The sequence below is a fragment of the Sceloporus occidentalis genome, unplaced genomic scaffold (genome assembly GCF_023333645.1).
Source record: "Sceloporus occidentalis isolate IW3139 unplaced genomic scaffold, rSceOcc1.0.p SCAF_13, whole genome shotgun sequence".
NCBI lineage: Eukaryota > Metazoa > Chordata > Lepidosauria > Squamata > Phrynosomatidae > Sceloporus > Sceloporus occidentalis.
The window spans coordinates 11950122-11972727 of NW_028316993.1; the positions used below are offsets into that span (position 1 = coordinate 11950122).

At 46.7% G+C, this 22606-nt stretch overlaps 1 protein-coding gene across 6 annotated transcripts in view; it reads right to left on the reverse strand.

Annotated features, from left to right (window-relative positions):
• Window positions 1-22606, reverse strand: part of MACF1 (microtubule actin crosslinking factor 1) — a 257008-nt gene that overhangs the window by 224811 nt on the left and 9591 nt on the right. The window contains exon 1 of one of the 6 annotated variants that reach the window (XM_089478293.1): window positions 21185-21352. The exons of the other annotated variants lie outside the window; for them this stretch is intronic. Coding sequence (XP_089334419.1) covers window positions 21185-21284 — 100 coding nt within the window. The 5' untranslated portion in view covers window positions 21285-21352. Of the gene's footprint in view, window positions 1-21184; window positions 21353-22606 lie in introns of those variants that run through there. 6 annotated transcript variants of the gene reach the window in all.

Consider the following 22606-nt stretch of genomic DNA (forward strand, 5'->3'; position numbering starts at 1 on the left):
CCTTTCTCTCTTTGGAAGGAGGACTTTGCACATGCCCATGAGTCTCACGATGCAGTGACATGACAATGTGCCTGGGAATGTCTTCTTCTGCAGTTTGTGGCTGGGCTTGTTTGCCAGACTTGTCCCTCTGTAAACTCTATTCCACACCAGCTCACAGCTTATGGTGTTTTGCTGCTTGAAACCAGATAAGGGTTGTTGGGCAGGAGGATTTTGATGGTTCTGACTGACTGGATGGATGGATGAAGCAGTCAAGAGGAGCGATTAAAAGGCTATTGGACCAGTTTAGATTCTATAAAGTCCCCCCCCCCCAAATTGTGGTATGACCTTAAGTGGAGAGAGGTACCCAAAACTGCTCTAGTCCCTGTTTCCTTGTTTGCTAAACAAGTGGGATACATTTGCTCCTTCCAAGCGGATGCAGCCTTCAATGTATTTCAAACTAAGAATGTTCTTTTTTAAAAGAAGTGCAGCAGCTCTCAAGTGCTTGGGCAACCTGAAAAGCCGCCTTCTGTCTCAGGGTGGTTGCCCATCACTGCAACTCATCTGGTGCATTTAGAAATTGCTCCGCTGGAATGGCACCATACATGGGCAGCTCCACCAATGAGGAAAGCTGTCTTCTCTCCACAATTGATTTATTGATCTGCAACAACAGCAGGAGGGAAGGAGAGGAGAGAGATTAATTCATTCCCCCTCCTCCAAAGACAGCAGACCCAGCCTCTTTCAGAAGCAGCCAAGCAGAATGGAGGGCAAGGCATTTTTGCCCCAAGGTTGGTGGAGTCTGCTGGAAAGAGGGCATTTAATGTTATTGCTCTGTACCAATACAGGAGCCAGAACAGGGTAGCAGCCTAAGTGTTGGACTATGACTTTTGAGACCAGGGTTCGAATGCTGGTTCATCCATGCAAACCCACTTACAGTCTCTCAGCCTCAGAACCAATCTTTCCAAGAAAACCCCCATGATAGTGTCACCATAAGTGAGAAACAACTTGAATATAACAACATTACACAGCAACCACAGTTGCAAGGCTCTTTCCAGATATCCAGGTGAAATGATGAGAGCATTCCTTCTCATTTACTTGGGGAGATGGGATAAGAAGCATTTGATCTAACCTATTTGCTCCCAGACTGAAGATGGATGCAGAGCAGAATTGAGGGTGAGCCCTGGCACTACAACAACTGGAAAAGAAGTAAATTAATAGACAGACACACATATGCCCTGCACAGTATTTGCAAGCTGCAGCAAGAAATCCATTAAGCTTTGAAAATGGATTGTAGGAAGCTGCTGTTCACCTAACTGAGCTGCGTATTTGCACCCAGTCCTTTCCTCCTGCCTGGAAATGAGCCTACCAAAAGTGGAGAATTTGCACCCATTTCTGCCAACTTGATAGGACCCATAGAAAATGAAGCCAGACCCTGAGATTGCAAGCCAACAAAAGACCGGAAGCTACCTTAAATCAGCTGTGAGTGCCAAGCGCCCCTCTGTGATTTCAGGGTTGCCTTTCTTCAGCCCTACCTGGATGCATCTTGAACCTGGGATCATCTGCATGCAAATCTTCTACCAGTGAGCTGCAGACATTGCAGGATTTCCTGAGCTTTGAGGACACAGATTCTGTGCCTTCCAAAGTTCACTGTCCCCACCAATACCAGAGAGAGAAAGCGAGAGTGCAAATAAATAATGCATAAGAAGGATATCTGCTTACTGACCATAATTTAGACAAGCAGCAGAATGCAGACCGAACTTGGGCTAAATAGGGCACACTTTTTGTTTTTGGAAAAGGAGACAAACTGCATCATAGCCATAGGCAAAAAGCCAAAGTGCAAAGGAAGGCACCCATGTTAAAATACTTTTATTAGGCCAACTCCTCCTGCCAAAAAGTCACAGAAGTCTGTGCAAACTTTAAAGAGATGCAGGCAGACCACGAAATTACAAATATCTTTCGAAAATGTTTTAATGTACTACGTTTCACAGAATTACTTACTGGTTTTTAAAATTTTGCATCAAAGAGGTTTCAGCTGTACTTTGTTTTAGTTTGCTGCACGCTACCTTTGGTGCCATCCCAGGAGAAAAGTGAGATATAAGTTAAATAAATAAATAAACCAAGGATCCCACACGATGCAACGCTGGCGGTTAAAGCAGAACCACAGTGCTATTAAATGTCTAGTGTGAAAGGGTCCTGGGGCTAAGGATCAGCTTTGCTTTCCCCTCGGCAACCGTCAAAAGTAGGGGTCCGGATGTTGCCCACCGCCCAAATCCAAAGCCGCCCCCGGCTCTATTCAGAAGCCACAAGGAGAGCGTAGCCGGCCTCTCCAAAGAAAATCAGGTTGGTGGAGGTCCAATTTTTCCTCTATTGAGATGGGAGAGGTTCCCCCCTTCCTCCTGCTTTCCCTGGACCCTAAATAAAAGAGATTACAGAAGGGGAAAACATGAGCTCCTTGGCAAGCAAAGGAGGCAGATGGCTGTTTAAGCAAAGTTGCAATTCTCGGATTTTGGACACGTTCTGTGCTTTTATCAGCGACCCAAAGCACAGCAACTCCTATGCTGAGCGCAGCTCCCTCGATTCCCACACTAGCCACCATTTTGAGCCTCTGGAAAATAATAATAATAATAATAATAATGGCTTGAAACTTTTCAGCATTCCTGTCTCTTTGCCTCACTTCCTTTGCTCGCAAATGGGCAATTGTGAGGAGGGAAAGTAGTTCAGGGCCTGGCAGAAGCCACTGCTGGGAGAGATCAGAAATGGTGGCCCTGCTGTGCCCAAGTCTCTGGCAGACTGCAAAAAAGGCAAGATGACATCTCAAGAAAGCGGAAGGGGACCAAGGTTGCTCAGAGTGAAAAAACATTATTTTCCAGCATGGGAATTGCAATGCAGGGAGGAAGGGAAGGAGGGGAAAGAAAGAAGACACGCACGCGCGGCACATGCCCATCCATCCTTCTTGCCATCCTGGGCGCCTGGTCAGGTGAAACAGGGAGAGCGATTGCAAAGAAATAAAGACCCCTGTAGCATCTTGGAAAGGATTGGCTATTTTTGTTTGGCATTAAGTGCTTACAGATTCTAGCCAGGGTCTGGCCCTGAGTCTCCAGTTTTTGTAGATCATCTCTAGGTGGAAGGAAAGGGTGCAAATCCACCTATTTTGTTGGGTTTCAGTTCCAGGAAAAGGGATGTGTGCAGATCTCAAGCAGCAGCAGCTTCCTACAATTTGCAAAGCTGACATTATTTTTATCTGAAATTTACAAATTCTCCACAGGTCTAGAAGAAAAATGTGTGCATGTGCTTGTGTTGGGACGACAAACTGTAAGCAAGTGTGTGCATGCCTTCAGATCACCTGTCCATTTATGGAAACCCCTTGAATTTCACAGTTGGAGGAGGGGCTTGTAGCTGGTACTTAATGCATACTGTAATTCTTAATGTTTGGGGGGCTTTGACTCATTTTTCCATTTAGCATGGGCCCCATGAAAACCATTGGGCAAGTCACACTCTCACAGCCTCAGAGGATGATCATGGCAAGCCCCCTCTGAAGAAACCTGCCAAGAAAACCCTATGATAGGTTTGCTTTGAGGTCGCCATAAGTCGGAAATGACTTGAAGGTATGCAACAACAATGTCAACAACTGAATGCATAATGTTTAATGACACCACCAAGGACCACTCCTAGCTCTCAGGTTTTGATCTGGAAGCCTCAAAGCCTGAATCTTGAACCAGCAACCCCAGTTCCAGCTCAGTTTGTCAGACATACCTTGTGCATCTGATACAAAGAGGTAGGCAAGGCCTAAACCAGGGGATTCAGATTACAAGAAAGGAGAAACCTATTCAACCAAGAACTTCCTGGCAGTAACAGCTGCTTGACAGTGGAATGGACTGCCTGGGAAGACATTGGATTTTTGTTTTTCATTCATCTGAGGCTTTTCATAGAGAGGATATATGGACACTTGTCAAAGATTCATTGGCAGTATACAGTTGCAGTGGGGCTGCAGCATACAATCCCTTCGTTGCACCTTTCAACCCTTATATCTTTCTTGGATATACATGAAATAATGATGATGGTATCAATAACCCAGTCCACTACTGAATGACTCTCACTGTCAGGCAAGTCTTCCTAAGGTTTAATCCAAATCACATCTTGGGTAATTTGGGGCCATGAACACCTATCTGGACTCTGCACATATTATAGCAATGATAACACTTCTGGGAGTGCTTCTGGATGAGGCTTTTAACAATGCAAATAAACCCTCACAATGTTGTTACCTGGCAACGTGGCAAGAGGTTTTGCTGAGTGATGCTCCGAGTATCCAAGCTTTGCACGAAGGATGCCTCTTAGCAGCACTTTCTCCAAAACTGAACATGCACATCTTGCCAAAGCAAAGATCAGACTCTGCAGATTGCAGGGATCATGTCACAGAAGTTACAGGGAAGGAGGTGGCATTAAGAAAACATGTGTAAGACCTATCTTGGGAGAATTGCACTGGCTTCCCATTTGCTTCCAAGTCCACCTCAAGGTGCTGGTTTTCACCTATAAAGCCCTAAAAGGCTCAGGGCCAGGAGATCCGAAAGATCGCTGTCTCTTCCCAATATAAGGCTGTCCAAAATCAATGTTCATCATCATCAGAGACCCTTTTGTGTGTCCCATCATCTCCTGAGGTTACGCTGGTGGGAAAATCCTGAGATTTGAGGTTTGCTGAGGTACCAGAATTCTTTGGCAGAGAAGGCTGAAGACCTTATAAAACTACAAATAGGATGGAGCTACAGCACTTAAAGTGGGCTCAAACTGCATTATCATCCCTGCAATGTAGATGCACCTGGAATTTCAGTGAAGGCTTTGCTATTTCCTTGGTCTCTGGAGCTTAAAATCAGAAGGTGTCTGCCTTTTGACTCTTTTTTTAAACCCTTGTTTTGTTTTTACACCTTATTTTTTGATTGCTTCTCAGTTTATTTAATTATTTTAAGGGCATAGCTGTGTCTTTAAACATGCATTTGAAGAAGGAGGCTCAAGTCCACTAAAGCTCTTGTGGCCAACTTCTTTCTTTCGGTTAGTCACAAAGGTGCTACAAGATCACTTTGGTTTATTACTTTAGTTAGTATAGTTAGTTAATGTGTTTTTACCCATTCTAACCCAGTGGGCGCAGAGGCAATAAATGCATGCCTTGAATACATAAACAGGTAAATGCAAAATGTCTCATCCACTGTTGCATTTCCATCTCTAGGGCTGCCTGTTCCCAGCTAGCTGCCAAATACTTAAAGCTCTTTCCAAACTCCATGGCCTGCTCTGCCCCATAAGCACTGAAGAGGTCAACTCAATGAACAAGCCTATGTCTGGAGGGTGAGATATCCACTCCTTAAGCCTCCTTGGTTCCAAGTGGACACTACCTTTTAAAAACTGGATAAGGAGAAATCCCACCAAGAGTGACCCAGCAGGCAGGCTGCCCGAAATGCACAACAACTCTCTCTGTCTTGGAAGAAGATGAGAGACAAGAGATCTAAGCCTCTCTATCAAGGGAAATCCTCCGCTGCAGAGGCAGGCTTTTGCCAAAGCAGCTTCACTGTTCTGGCTTGCAACCAATGCACCTCTGGAGACCAATGCGCATCTGCACAAGGGTATGGCTGCATTCAGACTGGCAAAGGAGAGCCTGCCGATGGTGGCAAAGCACCATTAAGTCATGGGCGAAAGAGGATTCCTAAGCGATTAACGACAGATAAATGAAATGAAATGGAAATAGATTAGCATATTAAGAAATGCATACAAAAAAACAGCCATGGGGGATTTAAAAGACCCAACAACAGGGAGAGTCAGCAAAACAACAATGCAAAGGAAGCATAAAAAGGAGACAGCGAAGAGAAGATTTCAAAGCTTGGGAAATTCAAAACAAAAGGCCGTCAACCCAAGCACCAAACGCTGAATCCAAGAAAAACCAAAACCCCAAACACTTCTGCTCCCACGCATTTCTGCCAAGGGAGACCCAACCTGTACAACCTGCCACCCCACAACAAAGGGAAGGGAAAGTCACAGCATAAGGCATTTTCACAATTTTACTCTTTATTCGGCCAAAAGAAACGACTTGAAAGACCGCGACGACAACAACGAAGCGTCCCCACTTTCGCATCCCCCCCCAAAAGGCAGCAGAACCAGAAGAACATGAAAGCTTTCTAAAATACTAATTAGTCATCCAAAAAACCAGCCAGACAGACCCACGCCTCTTTCTGATTGTTTATTTTTTCTAATAATAGACGATAAAGTTGTCGTTGCTGAATTCCAGAGGGACGTAAAAGGAAACAGGCAGAAGAGGGAGGGAAGGGGGAATTGCAGCTATTCTGCTTCACCAGAGGAACCTTTTCCTTTGGGCTTTGGGGAGCTTAGGGGCAGACTGTGCCCTCCATCTGCCTCCAAAGACCCCATCTCCAGATCGGCCCACCTTGATAAGTAAATACTGTGCATTGACTTTATTGTTTAACATAACCATGTTGGAGGACAGTTCTTTAGAAAGACAAATGAATTATATTGGAGCAAATCAAAGCAGTGTAGTGGTCTGAGTGCTGGACTATGCTCTGCAGAGCTGGGTTCAAATCCCTGCTGAGTGACCCTGAGCAAGTCACACTCTCTCAGCTTCAGAGGAAGGCAATGGCAAACCCACACTGAACAAATATTGCCAAGAAAACCCCACAACAGGCTCACCTTGGGGACCCAGCATGGTGTTGTGCTTGTGAGTGTTGGACTCTGGAGACCAGGGTTCGAATCCATGCTCAGCCATGGAAAGCCACTGGGTGACCTTGAGCAAGTCACACTCTCTCAGCCTCAGAGGATGGCAATGGCAAACCCCCTCTGAAGTAACTTGCCAAGAAAAACCCATGATAGGTCACTATAAGTCAGAAATGACTGGAAGGCACACAACAACAAAGACAAGCATAGAAGCCAATGGCGGCATATCATGGGCACATCATTGAAAAGATAGGACTCATCAAAAAATACTTTAATGCTTGGAAGGCAGTAGGAAAAGAGGATACCTGCATTGCAGGTGGATTGATATGGGCTGCATCTGCACTGCAGAAATAATGCAGTTCGACTCTGCTTTAACTGCCATGGCTCCATCCTATGGATTCCTGGAATTTGTAGTTTGTGCACCAGAGCTCTCCAACAGAGAAGTCTAAATTTCTTACCAAACTACAAATCCCAGAATTCCACAGCATGGAGCCATGGCTGTTAAAGCAGTGTCAAACTGCATTAGTTCTGCAGTGTAAATGTAGCCCCAGTCGAGAAAGCTACAGACCTGAGTTTGCAAGAACTGAGCAGGGTTGCTGACAAAAAAGGGTGACTTGGAGGTCTCTCATTCCTACCATAATAAGTCAAAGTCAACTTGATGCCAATTAGCCATCCTTTTGCATTTGCACGTTCCAAAGAAATCCCCATCCCACAAAGATTTTCCGCTGCACTTCTGGCATGAGGGAGACCCCTGGCAAACCAGCCAAGTGATACCCTGGAAATGGGGGAGGGACGCAAATGGGGAAAGCCCCCTCCATAAAACTGAGACCCATAAATCACTCCTTAAAGCCAGCCTAGGAGGCCCCAGAGAAACCAACCGTGGGATCCAAGTCCCATCCTCCTCCCCCTCCAAAGCCCTTTTCTCCAAACGCTATTCACTGCAAGCGTATTCTTGCATCCCTTCCTGGCAATTTGGCAGTGGGCCGAGAAAGCCGGATTTTTTGCTTTGGGCGAGAATTGCCACAGAGGTTTTTAAGTGGGGATGGAGATGGAGGGAGAAATCTCCAGCCCAATATCCAAAAAACAGCCCCCCATGTATTTGTATATAAAAGAAGAAGAAGAATAAAAATACACTGTCAGATTCCAGAGGATTCTAGACAGGATGCAAGGGCTGTATGCAGAAGGAAAACAGGAAGCAGAAACTGGAAGAGCAGCTTCCAAAGAAGAAGAAGCAGAAAAGTAAATAACTCCTATGTCCCCAAAGAGTCACAGCTCAGCAGCCTGGAACCAGCCTGTCTAGATCTTTGGCAAGTGAGGAAAAGTTGCAGGGAAGGGGAAAAAGGATCTTTCCTCCCAAGACAAGGCTTCAGGGAGATCAGGCTTGGAATCTGTCGCCTTTGCCAAGGCTCAGCCCTGAAGCGTGGGGCGGCCGGGGAATGCCACTGAACAACGCGCAGAGCGATTTCTGCCCCCTCAGAGATCCTGGCTCCGAAGCCCACAGCCATGGCTCCGACAAGACTGGCAAGACCGGCTTCCAAAAATGCACAGGAGATTTGCAATTTTTTAGGCAATACCAGTTCCAAAATTGCATGGAATGAGCAAGGGAAGGAGCAGCAAGCCTGCCTTTCCATTCTCTTCTTTCTTAATACTCATGTATAATGTACTCATGTATAAGTCTAGAAATTTTAGCAAAAAAATTGACCCAAAAGACCTGGGTCGACTTATCCATGGGTCAATGTAAGTACAGTGGACCCTTGTTATATGCTGGGGTTTGGTTCCAAGATTCCCCATGTATAACAAAATCCGTGTATGCTCAAGTCCCATTAATCCGTGTATAAAAATCCGTGTATAAGAAGGGCCGACTGTACTGTACTTGCCTTATGCATAAAAATTGAAGGAGTGGACAACTACTTCAGCCCTGGAACAGGCTTCCATAGTCCTTTGTTTACCTATCCAAGACTGTGGATGCATCTGCTGCTTTAGCTGCCATATCTCAATGCTATGCAATTCTGGGAATCGTAGTTTGTTGTGCCATCAAACCTATCTGAGAGAGAAGGCTAAATGTCTCACAGGATTCCTAGAGTTTGATAGCATTGACCCATGGTAGTTAAAGTGGTGTCAACCTAGATTATTTCTGCAGATGTAGCCTGCGACTCTGGTACTAAAGGTCTTCTCATGCAAAACAGCAACTTGGTCTATTAACCTGTTGACAGGTGACATAGTTGCAGGGTAATCATTTGTTAAAGCGTGAACAGCTTTAACTCAAGGGAGGAACCAGAAATCCTTAGGTCCTCTGAAGTGAGACAGGCAAAGGGTGGACAACGTTAGCTATTTCGTGGGAGGGTTTCTTTTGCACAAGCCTGGATTCGGGGAACGCCTCTTTTTTATAGATTAACCTACAGGAATGTACGGCTGCTTACATAACAGTGCTCTAAAGCACTATCCTGGTGGGAAGAAAATCTACTCATTTGAGATGCGGTGCTGCAGGAGAGTTCTATGGAGACAGTGGACTGATAAAAAGGCAAATAAATGGGTCCGAGAACAAATTTAACCCAAACTCTCCCTAGAACCCAAGATGACTAAACCAAGAATATACCTTGGACATATCATGAGAAGGCATAACTCACTAGGAAAGACCATAAAACTTGGTAGGGTAGAAAGCAGTAGGAAGAGAGGAAGACCTCATTGCAGGTTAGGAAGACCTAACTTGAAGCCACAACCTGAGCAGAGCTACTACTGATAGGATGACTTGGAGGTCTATCATCCATAGGTTCACCATAAGTCAATGTTGACTTGATGATGGCAGTTAACAACAACAATGCACAGAGATCTCACTAGTGCCACAGGTTGAAAAGCAGGTCATTGTGTCTATGAGAAGTGAAAGTGATGCAAGCCAAGAAGCAGGCCATAGTGACCTAGTCTATCTCTGGTTTTCTCTGCAGGCCCATCACTTACCCATCACTTCCTGTCACCATTTTGACAGGGTCTGCAGAGAAAACAGAAGTACCTGGGGACAGTTTGGATTCAAAGGTACTTGTGTGGGTAGTATAAAGTTTTGGTTTTGCATGTTTTTGCACATGGGGGGCTCGTCCATGGTTTGGGGGCAAAGGTTGTCCAAAAACCTACCTAGGGGTTGGAAAACTTTGGGGGACAGAAAAATGGGGTCTAGTAGTTGCATTTTGCCGATCCCTGCATTACTCTAGGAGCAAACAGGAATGAACCCTTTGGGGCTAACGTCACAGATACACACCTGCCCCAGCCAGCAAGTGCACATCCAGCAGCCTTGCCCATCTGGGAATGCAGGCCTTCTTGGCTTGGGAGCTGTGGGAAGCCTCTCCAGTTGCCCTCAAGAGCTGGGTGTGTGGATCCCCAAATCTATGGCCTCCCAGATCCGAAATGCCAGCCACCCCAGGCAGAATTAAAAACCACAGCAAAGCAGTTCCACAACTTGCCGAGGCAAGAGTCCGGAGGGCAGTTCAGCTCTCAGGGAGTACAAAAAGAAGAACAAGGCTCCCAAGGAGAGGCTTGGGAATGTTGGAAGCTACTCTGCGGTTGCTCCATCCAGTTCAGCAATGTCTTCTCTGGTCGGCAGCAACGGCTTCTCAGGGTTTCGGACTGGAGCATTTTCTGGCCTAGATGGGAGATGCTGCTAGGGACCGAACCTGAGACCTTCTAGCAAATGAATCAGATGCTACAGCATCATGCTACGACCAGTAAGAGTGGGCTAAGTGTGGACCTCCAAGTCTGGATTTTTTTTTTTTTTTTTGAATTTTTAGCTTTCCATGTGGTCCTCAAAGGGCTACAGGAGCAGGAAACTGGTTCCTGGACCCACCACAGTGGCCCACCTCTGCCCCCAAGCAAGGGTAAGCATCATATGGTCCACTAAAAAGCTTCTGAACTACGACTCCCATCTTCTCTCAACGGCTTGAGGCTGCTGGTAGCTGTACTCCAGCAACATACAAAGGACTAGGCATTTCTACTATCATCTGTAGTTAAAAGGGTTTCAAGCAGGAGAACAACCCTTCTCTTGGAGGGCTGCTGTCCACAGGCAAACAAAATTATACTATGTGAAGGGTGCAAAAGGCATAGCTTTCCAGATGTTGCTCCACTGCGACTCCCATTATCCCTCATTGCTTCCCAAGGTAGACTAGGGCTGATGAGAACTGAAGTCTGACTGAAGGGTCACAGATTTGCAACAAGGTACGACAAAACTGAAAGAAAGAGCAAGGCATGGCTGCCAGCTCCACAGCATCAGTCAGTCCAGCAGGGAATTGTTTACTGCAAGAAGTCTTTTTTGGCCCAGATTGGCTCCTTTAATCCTGCTCTCCCATCCCTTTTTTCCATTGGCAGACATCAATACATGACTTTGTGCTCAAATTTGGCAGTGAAAGAGGAACCCAGCAACCCAAGCTGGACAGCAGGTACCAACAGACCACGCACAATAAAGTAACCAGGCGCACTAGCATCCAAGTTGGGAGGGGGAAGGATTTCCAGTTCACTGCACTACAGATCACAAGGAAGGAAGGCACAGAGGGGAAGGGGCTTCAAAGATATGTCTAGTCCAAGCCCACAGGGCCACACACAGAGCCCCCCCCCCAAGTCTCTCATCCATCCAGAATGAAATAGACACAAGGAGCAGCATCACAGAATGTATGCAAAACTTGCACAGGAGACAGAATTCAGCTTTTCTTCTGCAGAATCTAATGTTAGGGGTTCCTCCCCTCTTACTATGGGGTATATATATAAACCCCAACCCTTCTCCACACCATCCTCTGTGCCCCACTAGGCTCATCCTCCGCAGCCCCTGGAGAAGGGAACTCACACTCCCAGAGGTGCTTTTTTACTACTTAATTAAGAGTGACTGATTTCAACAGGGCAAGCCAATTCCCAGTGCTTTTTGGGTTGACGCCATCCCTTTAAAACCGGTCCCAAAGTGGAGATCAAAGCCTTTCTCAATCCCCTCCTGGCAATGCACCTTTCTCTCCCACAGAAGAATTCGGAAAGCACAAATGGAGGAAATGGGGGCGGAGGTGGGGCAAACAAGGCTGGAAAGTGCTGGAGGCACCTGCCATGGAGGAGCAACACCTCTTCTTCCCCTCTCAAGTAAGCCAAGGAACCTCAGAAGAGACGGAGGAGAAAGGCTCTTGCAAGGAAGATGCAGAAGCTAAGATGTCTTGGAGCCTAAGCACCAAAACCTTAATACTTTCCTCCTACAGTATCATCCCAAATCCACAGTGGCACCTTTACTGAGCCAGCCAAAACACACATTATACATGTTGCAAGCTTTCGAAGCTCCACTGGCATCTCTCTCAAGATGTTAAAAATGATACAGGAGAAAGAAAGAAAATTGATGATGTTAGTCAGAGGCTTGCATTTGGTCAAGATGTGACTGTTGACCTCAGTTCAGGTAGTATGGGAGGTTATTCATGAATGTGGGCCCCTCTTCCTTCTGTTGATGTGGATACTGGGAGATTCAGTCCAGGAAATCAACTTTAAACTGCAGTTATCACTTGGCATCCATAAAGAACGCCACCCTCCAAAAAATAGCCAGACAAGCTGCTGCAAAAATGTGGTTGTCCTTGCAACAACCCCCTCTAAAAGTGCAAAGATCTGCCATATTTCAGCTTAAAATCCCAGAACTCCAAGTCATGTATCGCCACATCTGGGAGTAAAAATACAGTCCATGGATGGTATGGCCCTCGCATCTTTTGCCACTCCATCAAAATGGAGCCTGACTCTTTCGCATAACTAGTGACCCACTGACCACCAGTCTCAGCTTAGCAGCTGCATACTAGAACCCACACCAAGAACCCAACTCTTTTTTTCTTTTCTTTTCCCACTGTCCTTCCTTCAAGGGTGGCATCGCTAAAACCTCCCCATCTATCCACTGCCAGCCTGGACAAATCTGTCCAAACCTCTCCCACTCAGGCTTTGCAAAGCCAGGAAAGCAAGCAGGGCTCCACAGGTTGGTGGGAACCCTCCTCAGCAACTCCTCCTGGTGGGCAAGGCCAGAAGTCTTGGGAGCCTCAGGTTTGGATTACTTGTCATCACTGCCTTCCAAAAGAGAGAGGAGAAAAAGAAAGGTCACCGAACTGGAAAGACAACTGGAACCTGGCAAAGGAGAGGCAAGGTGGATACCAGTCACGAGAAGCAGTCATCTCTCGGGCGGATTTCGTCAGCGGCGAAACCAAATACGTCTTAAAGCCTAACGTTGCCACGTCCCACCGCCAAGGAATTGGAATCCCTTCTTTCCTGGGGAAATCAGACCCGATCCATCCGTCTTTGAGCTTTCAGCCCAACAGTCAGGACTATATTATTTCATTTGGCTAATTTTTAACCTTGTTTGCAAATATCTTATCCTACATTGCTTTGGTGAGCCTGAGGATCAGAAAACCCCAATACTATTGGAGTTATGTACCTTCAAGTCGATTCCAATTTATGGTGGCCTCTCAAATGACCTTCACCTAGTGTATTCTTAGCAAGATTTATTCAGACGTCGTTTGCCCTTTCCATCCTCTGAGGCTGAGAGAGTGTGACTTGCTTAAGGTGCCCCACAATGGGTTTCCATGGCTGAGTGGAAATTCAAACCCTGGCTTCCAGTGTCCAAGTCCTATGCTCAATCCACTACCTTAGGGTCACCATAAGTCGAAAATGACTTGAACATGCACAACAACAACTTTCCCCCCAACCCATGCTGCTGCATCTACACCCAGGAAGACAGGGTAAAAATGCTATGGAGCCATGAGTTCAGATCCCCCTTTGGCCACAGAACTTATGATATGGAATATCTCTCTTATTTCCTCCTGTTTTCATGTGGTATTATATAAAGAATGGCAACAGAATGGGAAAGTAGAAGTGGTCCCACCTAGATCTGGAGTGTTTTAAAACTCAGCTTCCCAGCCACCCGTTGCTCCGGCAGAGTGAGAAACGCCAGCTCAAACGCTTCGCCACGTCAAGCAGGGTGGCAGGAGAGAAAAAGGTTGCCACCACATCTCCAGCCCAGAGGATCCAGCGCCTGCCAAGAGCCAAAATGCCCACCAAGGGAGAAAACTTCCCCTCTTTCATCACAACAAAGGAATTATGTTTATCTTCCCAGAAGGGAACGATTCATGCAGCAGAGATTCCACAAGTGGAGGAGGTGGAAAATAATCCAGAGGAAGCAACTAGTGAATGGAAGGAGCCTCCTCCATTTTGCACACACACAAGAGAGGGGTGCAGAGTTGTCTTGTCACCCCAGAAACAAAAGAGTTGCCCCAGGCCTGCAAGCAATGCAACAAGAAGTATGCCAAGGAACAGATTTTTTTGCAATGGATGCTCCAATTTTTTTTTCCTTGTGGGATTTTGGGATTCGTTGTTTGATCAGAGGGACATAGAATTCTCTGTTGGATTGGAAAAGAGAATCCCAAGTCTCTGGCTAAACTACATATCCCAAACTTTCATAGGATGAAGCCTGGATTTGCCTATCTCTTGGATTTAACCCCCTCAGCAATTCCCTTTTCTTTTGTGTTTTGTGTCTTTATTTTTTACACTGCAAGCCTGAAGGGAGGGAAATAGCAAATTAACAATTTGTAAGCAGTGTTGGGACCCTTTTTTGACTGAAGAGTGGGGTATAAATATTACAGATAAATAAAATGAAGCTGTGACAGTTAAAATGGTATCGATCTGCTTTAACTGCGCACCATGCACAACGCATAACATTTCCTCCATATACAAACTGCACACTGACAGAGTCGATGATGCCTGTGCAAGTGAGAGTTTAACACAGAGATGTTTGCCTCATCCCAACCCACCAACTCTTCTCCCTTTTAGTTGTGGCATTAGAGCAATGCAATTTACATCAGGTTGCTGGGATTAAAGATTTGTTTTCTGGCTGCCAAACTGGAGTGGCAGGTTCCCCATAGGCATTTTGTGTAGCATGTGACAACAATTTTGTTGCTATTACTATCATTATTATCTGTCAGCTGAAAGTTGGATGGAACTTGCACTTTTGTCTGGAAAAGCTACACAACTGGATCCCCATCCTGCTCAAGATCTCCATCATCAGCTTAATTCACTTTCATTCAGGAGGACTTCAGCAGCGACTTGAGAGCACACAACACACACATACGCACCACATAAACCCAGCAATACTCTCAGAAACTAGTTGAACCCAGCAGACTTTGGGTCAGGACGTTTTGAGCTGAATGTCTGGTCTGCATGTGTATGTATGGCCCTTGGAAAAGTTACTTTCCTTCCTTCAACCAGAATGACATGTTGACAAGCCTCCCCAACAGCAACACTTCTCCAAAGGTCTGGTTTCAGGTTAATCCCTGCAACAACAACAATGTCAAATTTTGCTAATTAACTAAGACTATAAAAGTGGAAAGCAAGAGACACTTGGCTGAACAGAAGAACATCTGGCACATTCCAAAGGGGTGACCCAAAATATTTTGCTTTAATTTCCTTTGCCGCCCTACCTGCAGGAGCTTGCCTCCCGGTTTACAAGATGCAAAGAGACACTTTTAGCAAATTGCCTTTGCTTGCCTTGCGTTCCCATACCCCACTCTTTTCCTCCAGGCTGCCCCAAAAGTAAGACACAGAAACACAAACAGGCAACGTCCCACGCCATGAGAAGCATCGCTCATTGACACGCCGGTTAATGAAAACCAATTGGTGCCATGGAAGTCACAGGAGACTTAGCCCCAGCTGGGAATAATCTTGTTTACCATTTCTGCCTAGCAAAGGGAAATTCATGTTTAAGTGGGCCAAAAGCTCCCCTCCTTTTCCTGGTCTCCCAATCCGAAGGCATTCAGTCCTTGCTCTTCCACACCAGGAAAGACAAGCTGAATTTATAAGGCTAACTCAACAGCAGATTTGCTTCCAGAGGGTTTTTTAATCCTCCACGGATAATAAACAATTGTTGTTGTGTGCCTCCAAGTCGCTTCCGGTTTATGGCGACCCTAAGGCGAACCTATCATGGGGTTTTCTTGGCAAGTTTCTTCAAAGGGGGTTTGCCATTGCCAGCCTCTGAGGCTGAGAGAGTGTGACTTGCCTAAGGTCAGCCCATCGGTTTCCATGGCCCAGATGGCACTCGAATCTTGGCCTCCAGAATCTTAGTCCAATACTCACTATGCCATGCTGGCGCAATACTGTATATATTCATGTATAAGTCTAGAAATGTATAGTTTTTTGTGGGGTTTTCAGGCTATGTGGCCATGTTCTAGAAGAGTTTCTTCCTGACGTTTCGCCAGTCACAGATGCTAGTGAAACATCACAGATGCCAAAGAAACTTGCCCTTTGTTGCTTTCTTCCAGCCACAACCCCTAGCCCAATACTATTCAAAGCGGTGGTCTGTGGGCCATCGCTGGTCCAAGATCCACCAGCCCTGCAGTGAATTTCCAAAAATCATTTGCTAATGCAACCCTCACACGCCATAAACATGGCACCATTCCCTGGCAAGCTGATGTTGTGTGTGTGTTTGTGTGTCTATGAGCCACATCGCTCAGCCTCAGAAGCACAGCCAGAGACAACCCTTCCCCAAATCCAAGGGCCTTTTGAAGTTATTCCAGCTAACCTGCAGAGAGCTGAAGGTGACCTTCCAAATAAAGAAAAAAGAAAGAGTTTTAACTTCACAGGCAAGTTTCAGATCTCTATATAGTACTTTTAACCTTCGGCAGGCATCAGATAAGGCCATAAGTAAAATAAGCAGCGATTACCCTCAGCAGCGCCAGACACCGGCCTCAAGGAGACCTGGAAGCAGATTGCTCAAATCCAGCTTCCCTGCTCCTGCTGTGCCCAGACAAATACCCCTTTCCCTACCTGAAACCTAAAAGCAGGTGGCACTCCACTGGTGCATTCTCCCCAACATTTGCCAGTATGCCTCTTGCCCACCCCCCATCCCAATATGATGCACATACATTATGACAGCCCTTTCCATACAGCCAAGCATGTGATGAGCCTGTCTCTAGGCAAGTATTGCCATTTCTTCTCCAAGACCAAGCGTGATGCATATTCCATAGAATGATTTGCCGAAAGGAGATGCCCATGTAGTAACTTGGAAACAAAGTGTATGAGACATTTTATTACACTGTAGTCTTTACAGCCAGATTCGACAAGCCAAAATCTATTAGTTATTAAGTAAGATGAATGGGGAAAATCGGACCCTTTTTTATGTACAATTCTTGCTGGAAGATAAATGCTCGAATATCATCCTTGTAGTCCTCAAATTTCTCTCCGAGGCAGCTAGGATCAGAACCCACTATGTATAAAGGGACAGGTAGTTATATAGCTTTAGCAACTTCCTCGACTCTTGTTTTATTGTGGGGAGTTTTGTTGACTTGTGCATCTTGACTGAATGCCTAAAATTTGGGCCTATGGACCATAATAAATTATGACCAACTGTATGGTTTGTAGGATAAGTCTTATTTGGGCTTAAAATACCAAGTCCCATGTGCTTAAATCAAGGTTGGGCATTGTATGGTTCACTAGGGCTGCTGCCACATTGCAGAATTAATGTAGTTTGATACCCTTTAACTGCCATGGCTCCATCCTATGGAACCCCAGGATGTGTTGAAGCACCAGAGCTCTCTTTCAGAGAAGGCTAAATGTTTCACAAGACTACAAATCCTACGATTCCATAGCACTGAGCCATCAAAGTTAAAGCGGTGTCAAACTGCATTAATTCTGTGATGCAGATGCAGTACCTTGCTATATTGCAGCTCCCAAACTTGATCATTGGAGGCTATGCAGAGGGCTGCCAGGTTTTTAAGCACGGTTCTTCTCTGGTTTTTGAGCACTTGCTATACTTTATTATGCCACAATCTCTGCTGAGTTAGAGGAAGGAGGGACCTTTCTCCAATTTAAGAAAGAAGTGGGAACATTCCCAAAGGTCACACCGGGTCTCTAGCAGGCCTACTAGCCAGCCTAACCAAAGGCCAAGAGTGCTGGGAGCTGCAGTCCAGCAACTGCCAGCAGCTCAGACTATTGCCACCCTTTGCAGCTTATCACAAGAACTGACCGTTCGCACTGACCAGTTGCAAAGGACAACACGCACTGTCAAACCTAGCAACATCTTATCACACCCGGAAGACAGCGTTCCCTCCACTCTTCGTTTCTTATCCACTTTCTCAGCCCTCAGTTCCAATCTGGTCATTTTGCAAACCCATTCATTTTGGGCCTCCCTCATGTCTTCCTTTCATTACCTATCTCCAAAGGGATGTTTCAAACCATGTTGCCTCTGCAGAGAGAATGACAAGGACACCCAACTGGGGGAATAATACAAAACAAATACACACACTGTTTATAGGTTGAGTCTCCCTTATCCAGAACTCGGAAATCTGAAACGCTCCAAAAACCAAACCTTTTTTTTGCAAGGATGGCTGAGATTGTGTCACTTTTGCTTTCTGATGGTTTAGTGCACAAAAGCTTTGTTTCATGCACAAAATTATTAAAATATCATGTATAAAATTACCTTATGTGTCTATGGTGCATATGAAACAAAAGTGAATTGTGTGTTCAGAATTGGGTCCCATCTCCAAGCTACTTCATTATGCATGCATATGCAAACAGGAAATGACTTGAAGGCACACAACAGCAACAACAACAACATGCAAATACAGGTATTGCAGAATCCAAAAGACTTCTAGTCCCAAGCATTTCAGATAAGGGAGACTCATCCTGTAGCAATGGCTGGAAACTCTGCCGCACTGATCGCAATGGGACCTAAGTAGACTTAACTTTGGATCTAGACTTAACTTTGCAACCTCAATGCAAGACACACACACACAGCTATTGTCCTATTCCTCCAAATTCAAAAGAGAGGTCTTGCTCCTCTCTTAACAGGTCTGAACGCAGCTGAAATTCAAGCAGATGGAAGGATTATGGTCCTTATCTTACCCGCAGCCACAAACCATCTGTGAAGCCATCTTTCTCCATTTATGAAGGGGGAGTTTCAAACCAGTGTATATGGCCCCATACAGACTGCCAAAATAAAGCTGCTTCGGGTCACTTTGGAGGTATGCTGTTTAAATGATGCATGCGTCCTAAGAGTCCGGAAGCTGCGCCAAAGCTGTGCTGCAGTTCTTAGGACTGAATCATGGCTTTGGTGTGGCTTCTGGGCTCTTAGGACGCATGCAACATTTAAACAGCATACCTCCAAAGTGACCCGAAGCAGTCTTATTTTGGCCTGTCTGTATGGGGGCCTATGTTTTCCTATGCTTTGGACTTCAGCTCCCAGACACCCCTGTTAGCTTGGCCAATGGTCAGGGATTCTGGGGGCTGAAGTCCAAAGCCACTGTTTTTAGATTAGTCAATAGAGAGCCAGCATGGCATAGTAGTTTGAGCGTTGGACCATGACTTTTGGAGACCAGGGTTCGATTCCCAGTTTGGCCATTAAACCCACTGGGGGACCTTGGCCAAGTCACACTCTCTCAGCCTTGCGGTTAAAGTAATGGCAAACCACTTTGGAACAAATCTTGCCCAGAAAAATCCATGGCCATAGGGTCGCCACAAGTCAGAAACGACTTGAAGGTAACACAGTGCGCATACATACTATACAAGATATGGAAACACATGGAAAATCGTTCCCTTTTCCATGCTTCTTTCTCCAATGATGCAGATAAAGAAAACTCAGTTGCAAACTTAAAAAGCACTTGGAACTTGCTTAGGGCTGAAGCCCAAACTCTAAAATGAAAAAGCATCATTAGGATCGGTACATAATTATAATCCTGGCAGAAATGCACAGAGAAGCAAACTTCAAGGGAAAGGAGGTTTTTTTTGGGGAGGAGGGAGTGCACACTCACTGCCTTAGCAAAAGCCACACCAAAAAGCATCGCAGAGGTTGCCGCAACAAGCTATGAGAAAGAGAGCACCCATATCCATCCATATGCACCTGAAAGACCCAAAGGTGCGTTTTCTCATAGGAGAACATGAAGGATTAAAAATCACAGGGAGCTCATTCATGCTCTTTGAAGGAGAGCAACCCACAAAGGCAGTGAAAGGGCTTAGGACTGTGGCTGGAAAGGTCAAGACTCCTCTTACATATACATCTATACATATATATATATATATATATATATACTGGATCTACTCAACTATATGTCAACCTCATGTATAAGTCGAGGGCAGATTTTGCTATGGCCCGTGGATATGTCGGGGGTCAAACTTAGGGGCAGGTAAGTGAAGGATGTAAAGGATGAAGCAAAGGGAAACTGTGCCAAAGAACTTACCAAATGCCAGAAGGCATCATACCTGTTTGCGCTCATAGTAAAGGCTGGATGGATGAGAGAGGAGAAGGAGGCTCTTGCTCTTAGGTCTGGCTTTGTAGGAGCAAAATGGAGGCATTGACACCCCCCTCAAACATTGTCCATCAGTCCCCCCCCCTCCATTTCTTGCATTGGAGTAATCTGAAATGCCCCCAAAGGCCCCAGTCTCCCCTCTGATCTTGGAAGCTAAGCGGGGTCAGTCCTGGTTATCCTTGGATGGGAGACCCCCAAGGACTCCAAAATGGGGTGGGCTCTGTTTCAGAGGAGGATCCCTGGCCTAAGAAAACCCTTTGAAATCCATGGGTGACCTGAAGGCACATACACAGACATACATCCAATGTGCAGACGCCAGACCCTGTCTCGTCTTGGAAGCTAAACCGGATCGGCCCTGGATAGTCCTGGGATGGGAGACCGCCAGGGGAAGCGACTGGTAAAAGCACCTCTGAGCATGTCTGGCCTAAAGAAACCCTAAGAGAATCATGGCATCCAATAGAAACCGACATAAACTGGAGATGCTCCATTGAGCCTCAACCCCCCCAAAGGCCCAGCTCCCCTCCGCTCTTGGAAGCCAAGCAGGGCTAGGCCTGGTTCAGACTTGGATGGGAGACCCCCACTGCGTCCCAGGGCTCTCCTTCGGAAGGAAGACCCCCCCCCCCAAAAAAAAAACCTCCCAGAGGGAGACCTCAAGACACAGACTCCCATTGCCATACAAAATCCCCAACCCCCTCCCAGTCTAGAAAGAAAGAAAGTGAAAGGAAAGGAAAGGAAGAAAAAGAAAGGAAGGGATGGAAGGGTGGAAAGGAAAGAAGGAGAGCAGGGAAGGGAAGAAATAAAGGAAAAGGAAGGAAGGAAGGAAGGAAGGAAGGAAGGAAGGAAGGAAGGCGAGCAGACAGGCGAAGGAAAGGAGGGAACGAAGGAAGGGAGGAAGGAAAAAGGAGGGACATGGAAAGAGAGAGAGAGAGGGGAAGGGAAGGGAGGGAGGGAGGCAAGAAGCGAGGCCCGATTCCCGGCGTTTGGGGCCCGTTGTCCCCGGCAGCGCAGGGCTCCTTCTCAGGGCTCCCTTTCGGGGTTCCCCCAGGGGAGCCCTCCTTCCCTCCGGGGCCTCTTTCCAGTCCAGGAACCGGCAGGAAGCGGAGAGAGGCCAGCAGAGCCGGCCTGGCCTTGCTGCTGCTGCTGCTGCTGCCTTCCCTGCCTTCCTCCTCCTCCTCCTCCTCCTCCCTGCTCCCCTTGGAGCCCCAGCCCTGGAAGGGCTTACTTACCTTTGTACCTCTCCAGGACGTCCTCGTAGGCCTGGACGAACTCCTTCTCCTGGCTGCGGCTCAGAGGCACCTGCCCCGGAACGTAGCCCCCGACGGCCATGGCCCGGACCCAGAGGACCCAAGGCAGCCCCAGAGCAGAGGATCGCCTGCCTCTCTCTCTCTCTCTCTCTCCCTGCCTGCCTTCCTCCTCCTCCTCCGCCGGCCAAGGGCTGCTCCTCCTTCTCCTCCCGGACTCCTTCTCCGCCGGCCAAGAATAGCTCCAGGCCCCGCAGACCAGACGCCGCCTAGTGGACACACCAGGAACTGCAAGCCAGCGACCCAGCAGCAGGAGGAGGAGGAGGAGGAGGCTAAGGCTGCAGCCACCCTGGAGACCTCCTCCTCCTCCTCCTCATCCCCCTCTTTGGCACTGCTTTAACTGCCTCTGGGAATGGTGGCTCCACTTCCCCTGGAAGAACACAGCCCTCTCCAGTCCTGGGCAAAACAAGGAGGAGGCTGAGAAGATGATGGAGCCACGTCTCCAAAGGAGGACCACCACCCAAATGGAGAAGGGGCTGGAAAGCATGAAGCCCTCGGGGGAAGGACTGGGGATGTTTAGCTTGAAGAGAAGGTGAAGGGATGATGATATGAGAGCCCTGTTTAAATGCTTGAAGGGAAGTCACATTGAGGAGGGAGCGAGCTTCTTTTCTGCTGCTCCAGAGAACAGGACCCAATGGAGCAATGGATGCAAGCTCCAGGAAAAGAGAGTCCAGCTCAACATGAGGAGGAACCTCCTGAGAGTAAGAAGAAATAGTTGAAGGGATGTCATGATGAGGATGGAGAGCAAGCTTGTTTTCGGCTTCTCCTGCTTCAGGTAGGCTCCTTTTGGGCAGTCCCTGAAACAAGGTCCATTTGGCTTTACTGGAAGGAACGCTGCGTGTGTATCCTAAACATGACTATTTGGGAGCCAGCCATTGCTGCTATGGAGAAATGGGAACAAAAGCCAGCATTGTTGCGGATACAAATCTACCCGGCTAGACCTAAACGCAGTCCTGCAAGAATGGAGGAGAGAAGACGGTTTGCAAACTTGGAAGGGCTAAGCCACCATGATCCACACACACTTCACGATTATAGCAGATCAATATCACTTTTAACTGCCCCTTTGCATGGAAAACTGGGATCTGTAGTTTGGAGATTTACAAAATGTCTGCTACAGAGTTCTGCCGCACTATAGCTCCCAAGAAACACATCCAGTTGGTAGCTACGTTGGTGTGTAGCGAAGCACAATATCCAAAACGGCGATACCTTTATCGGCCAACCAAAACGCACAAAATACATAAAACAGGGGAGAGAGATATGTAGGCTACCATGACATAAGTAGATCCATTTGTAATGGAAGAGAGAAGAGAAAGGTTACCTTTTTCCAGTTATCTTATTGTAAATATG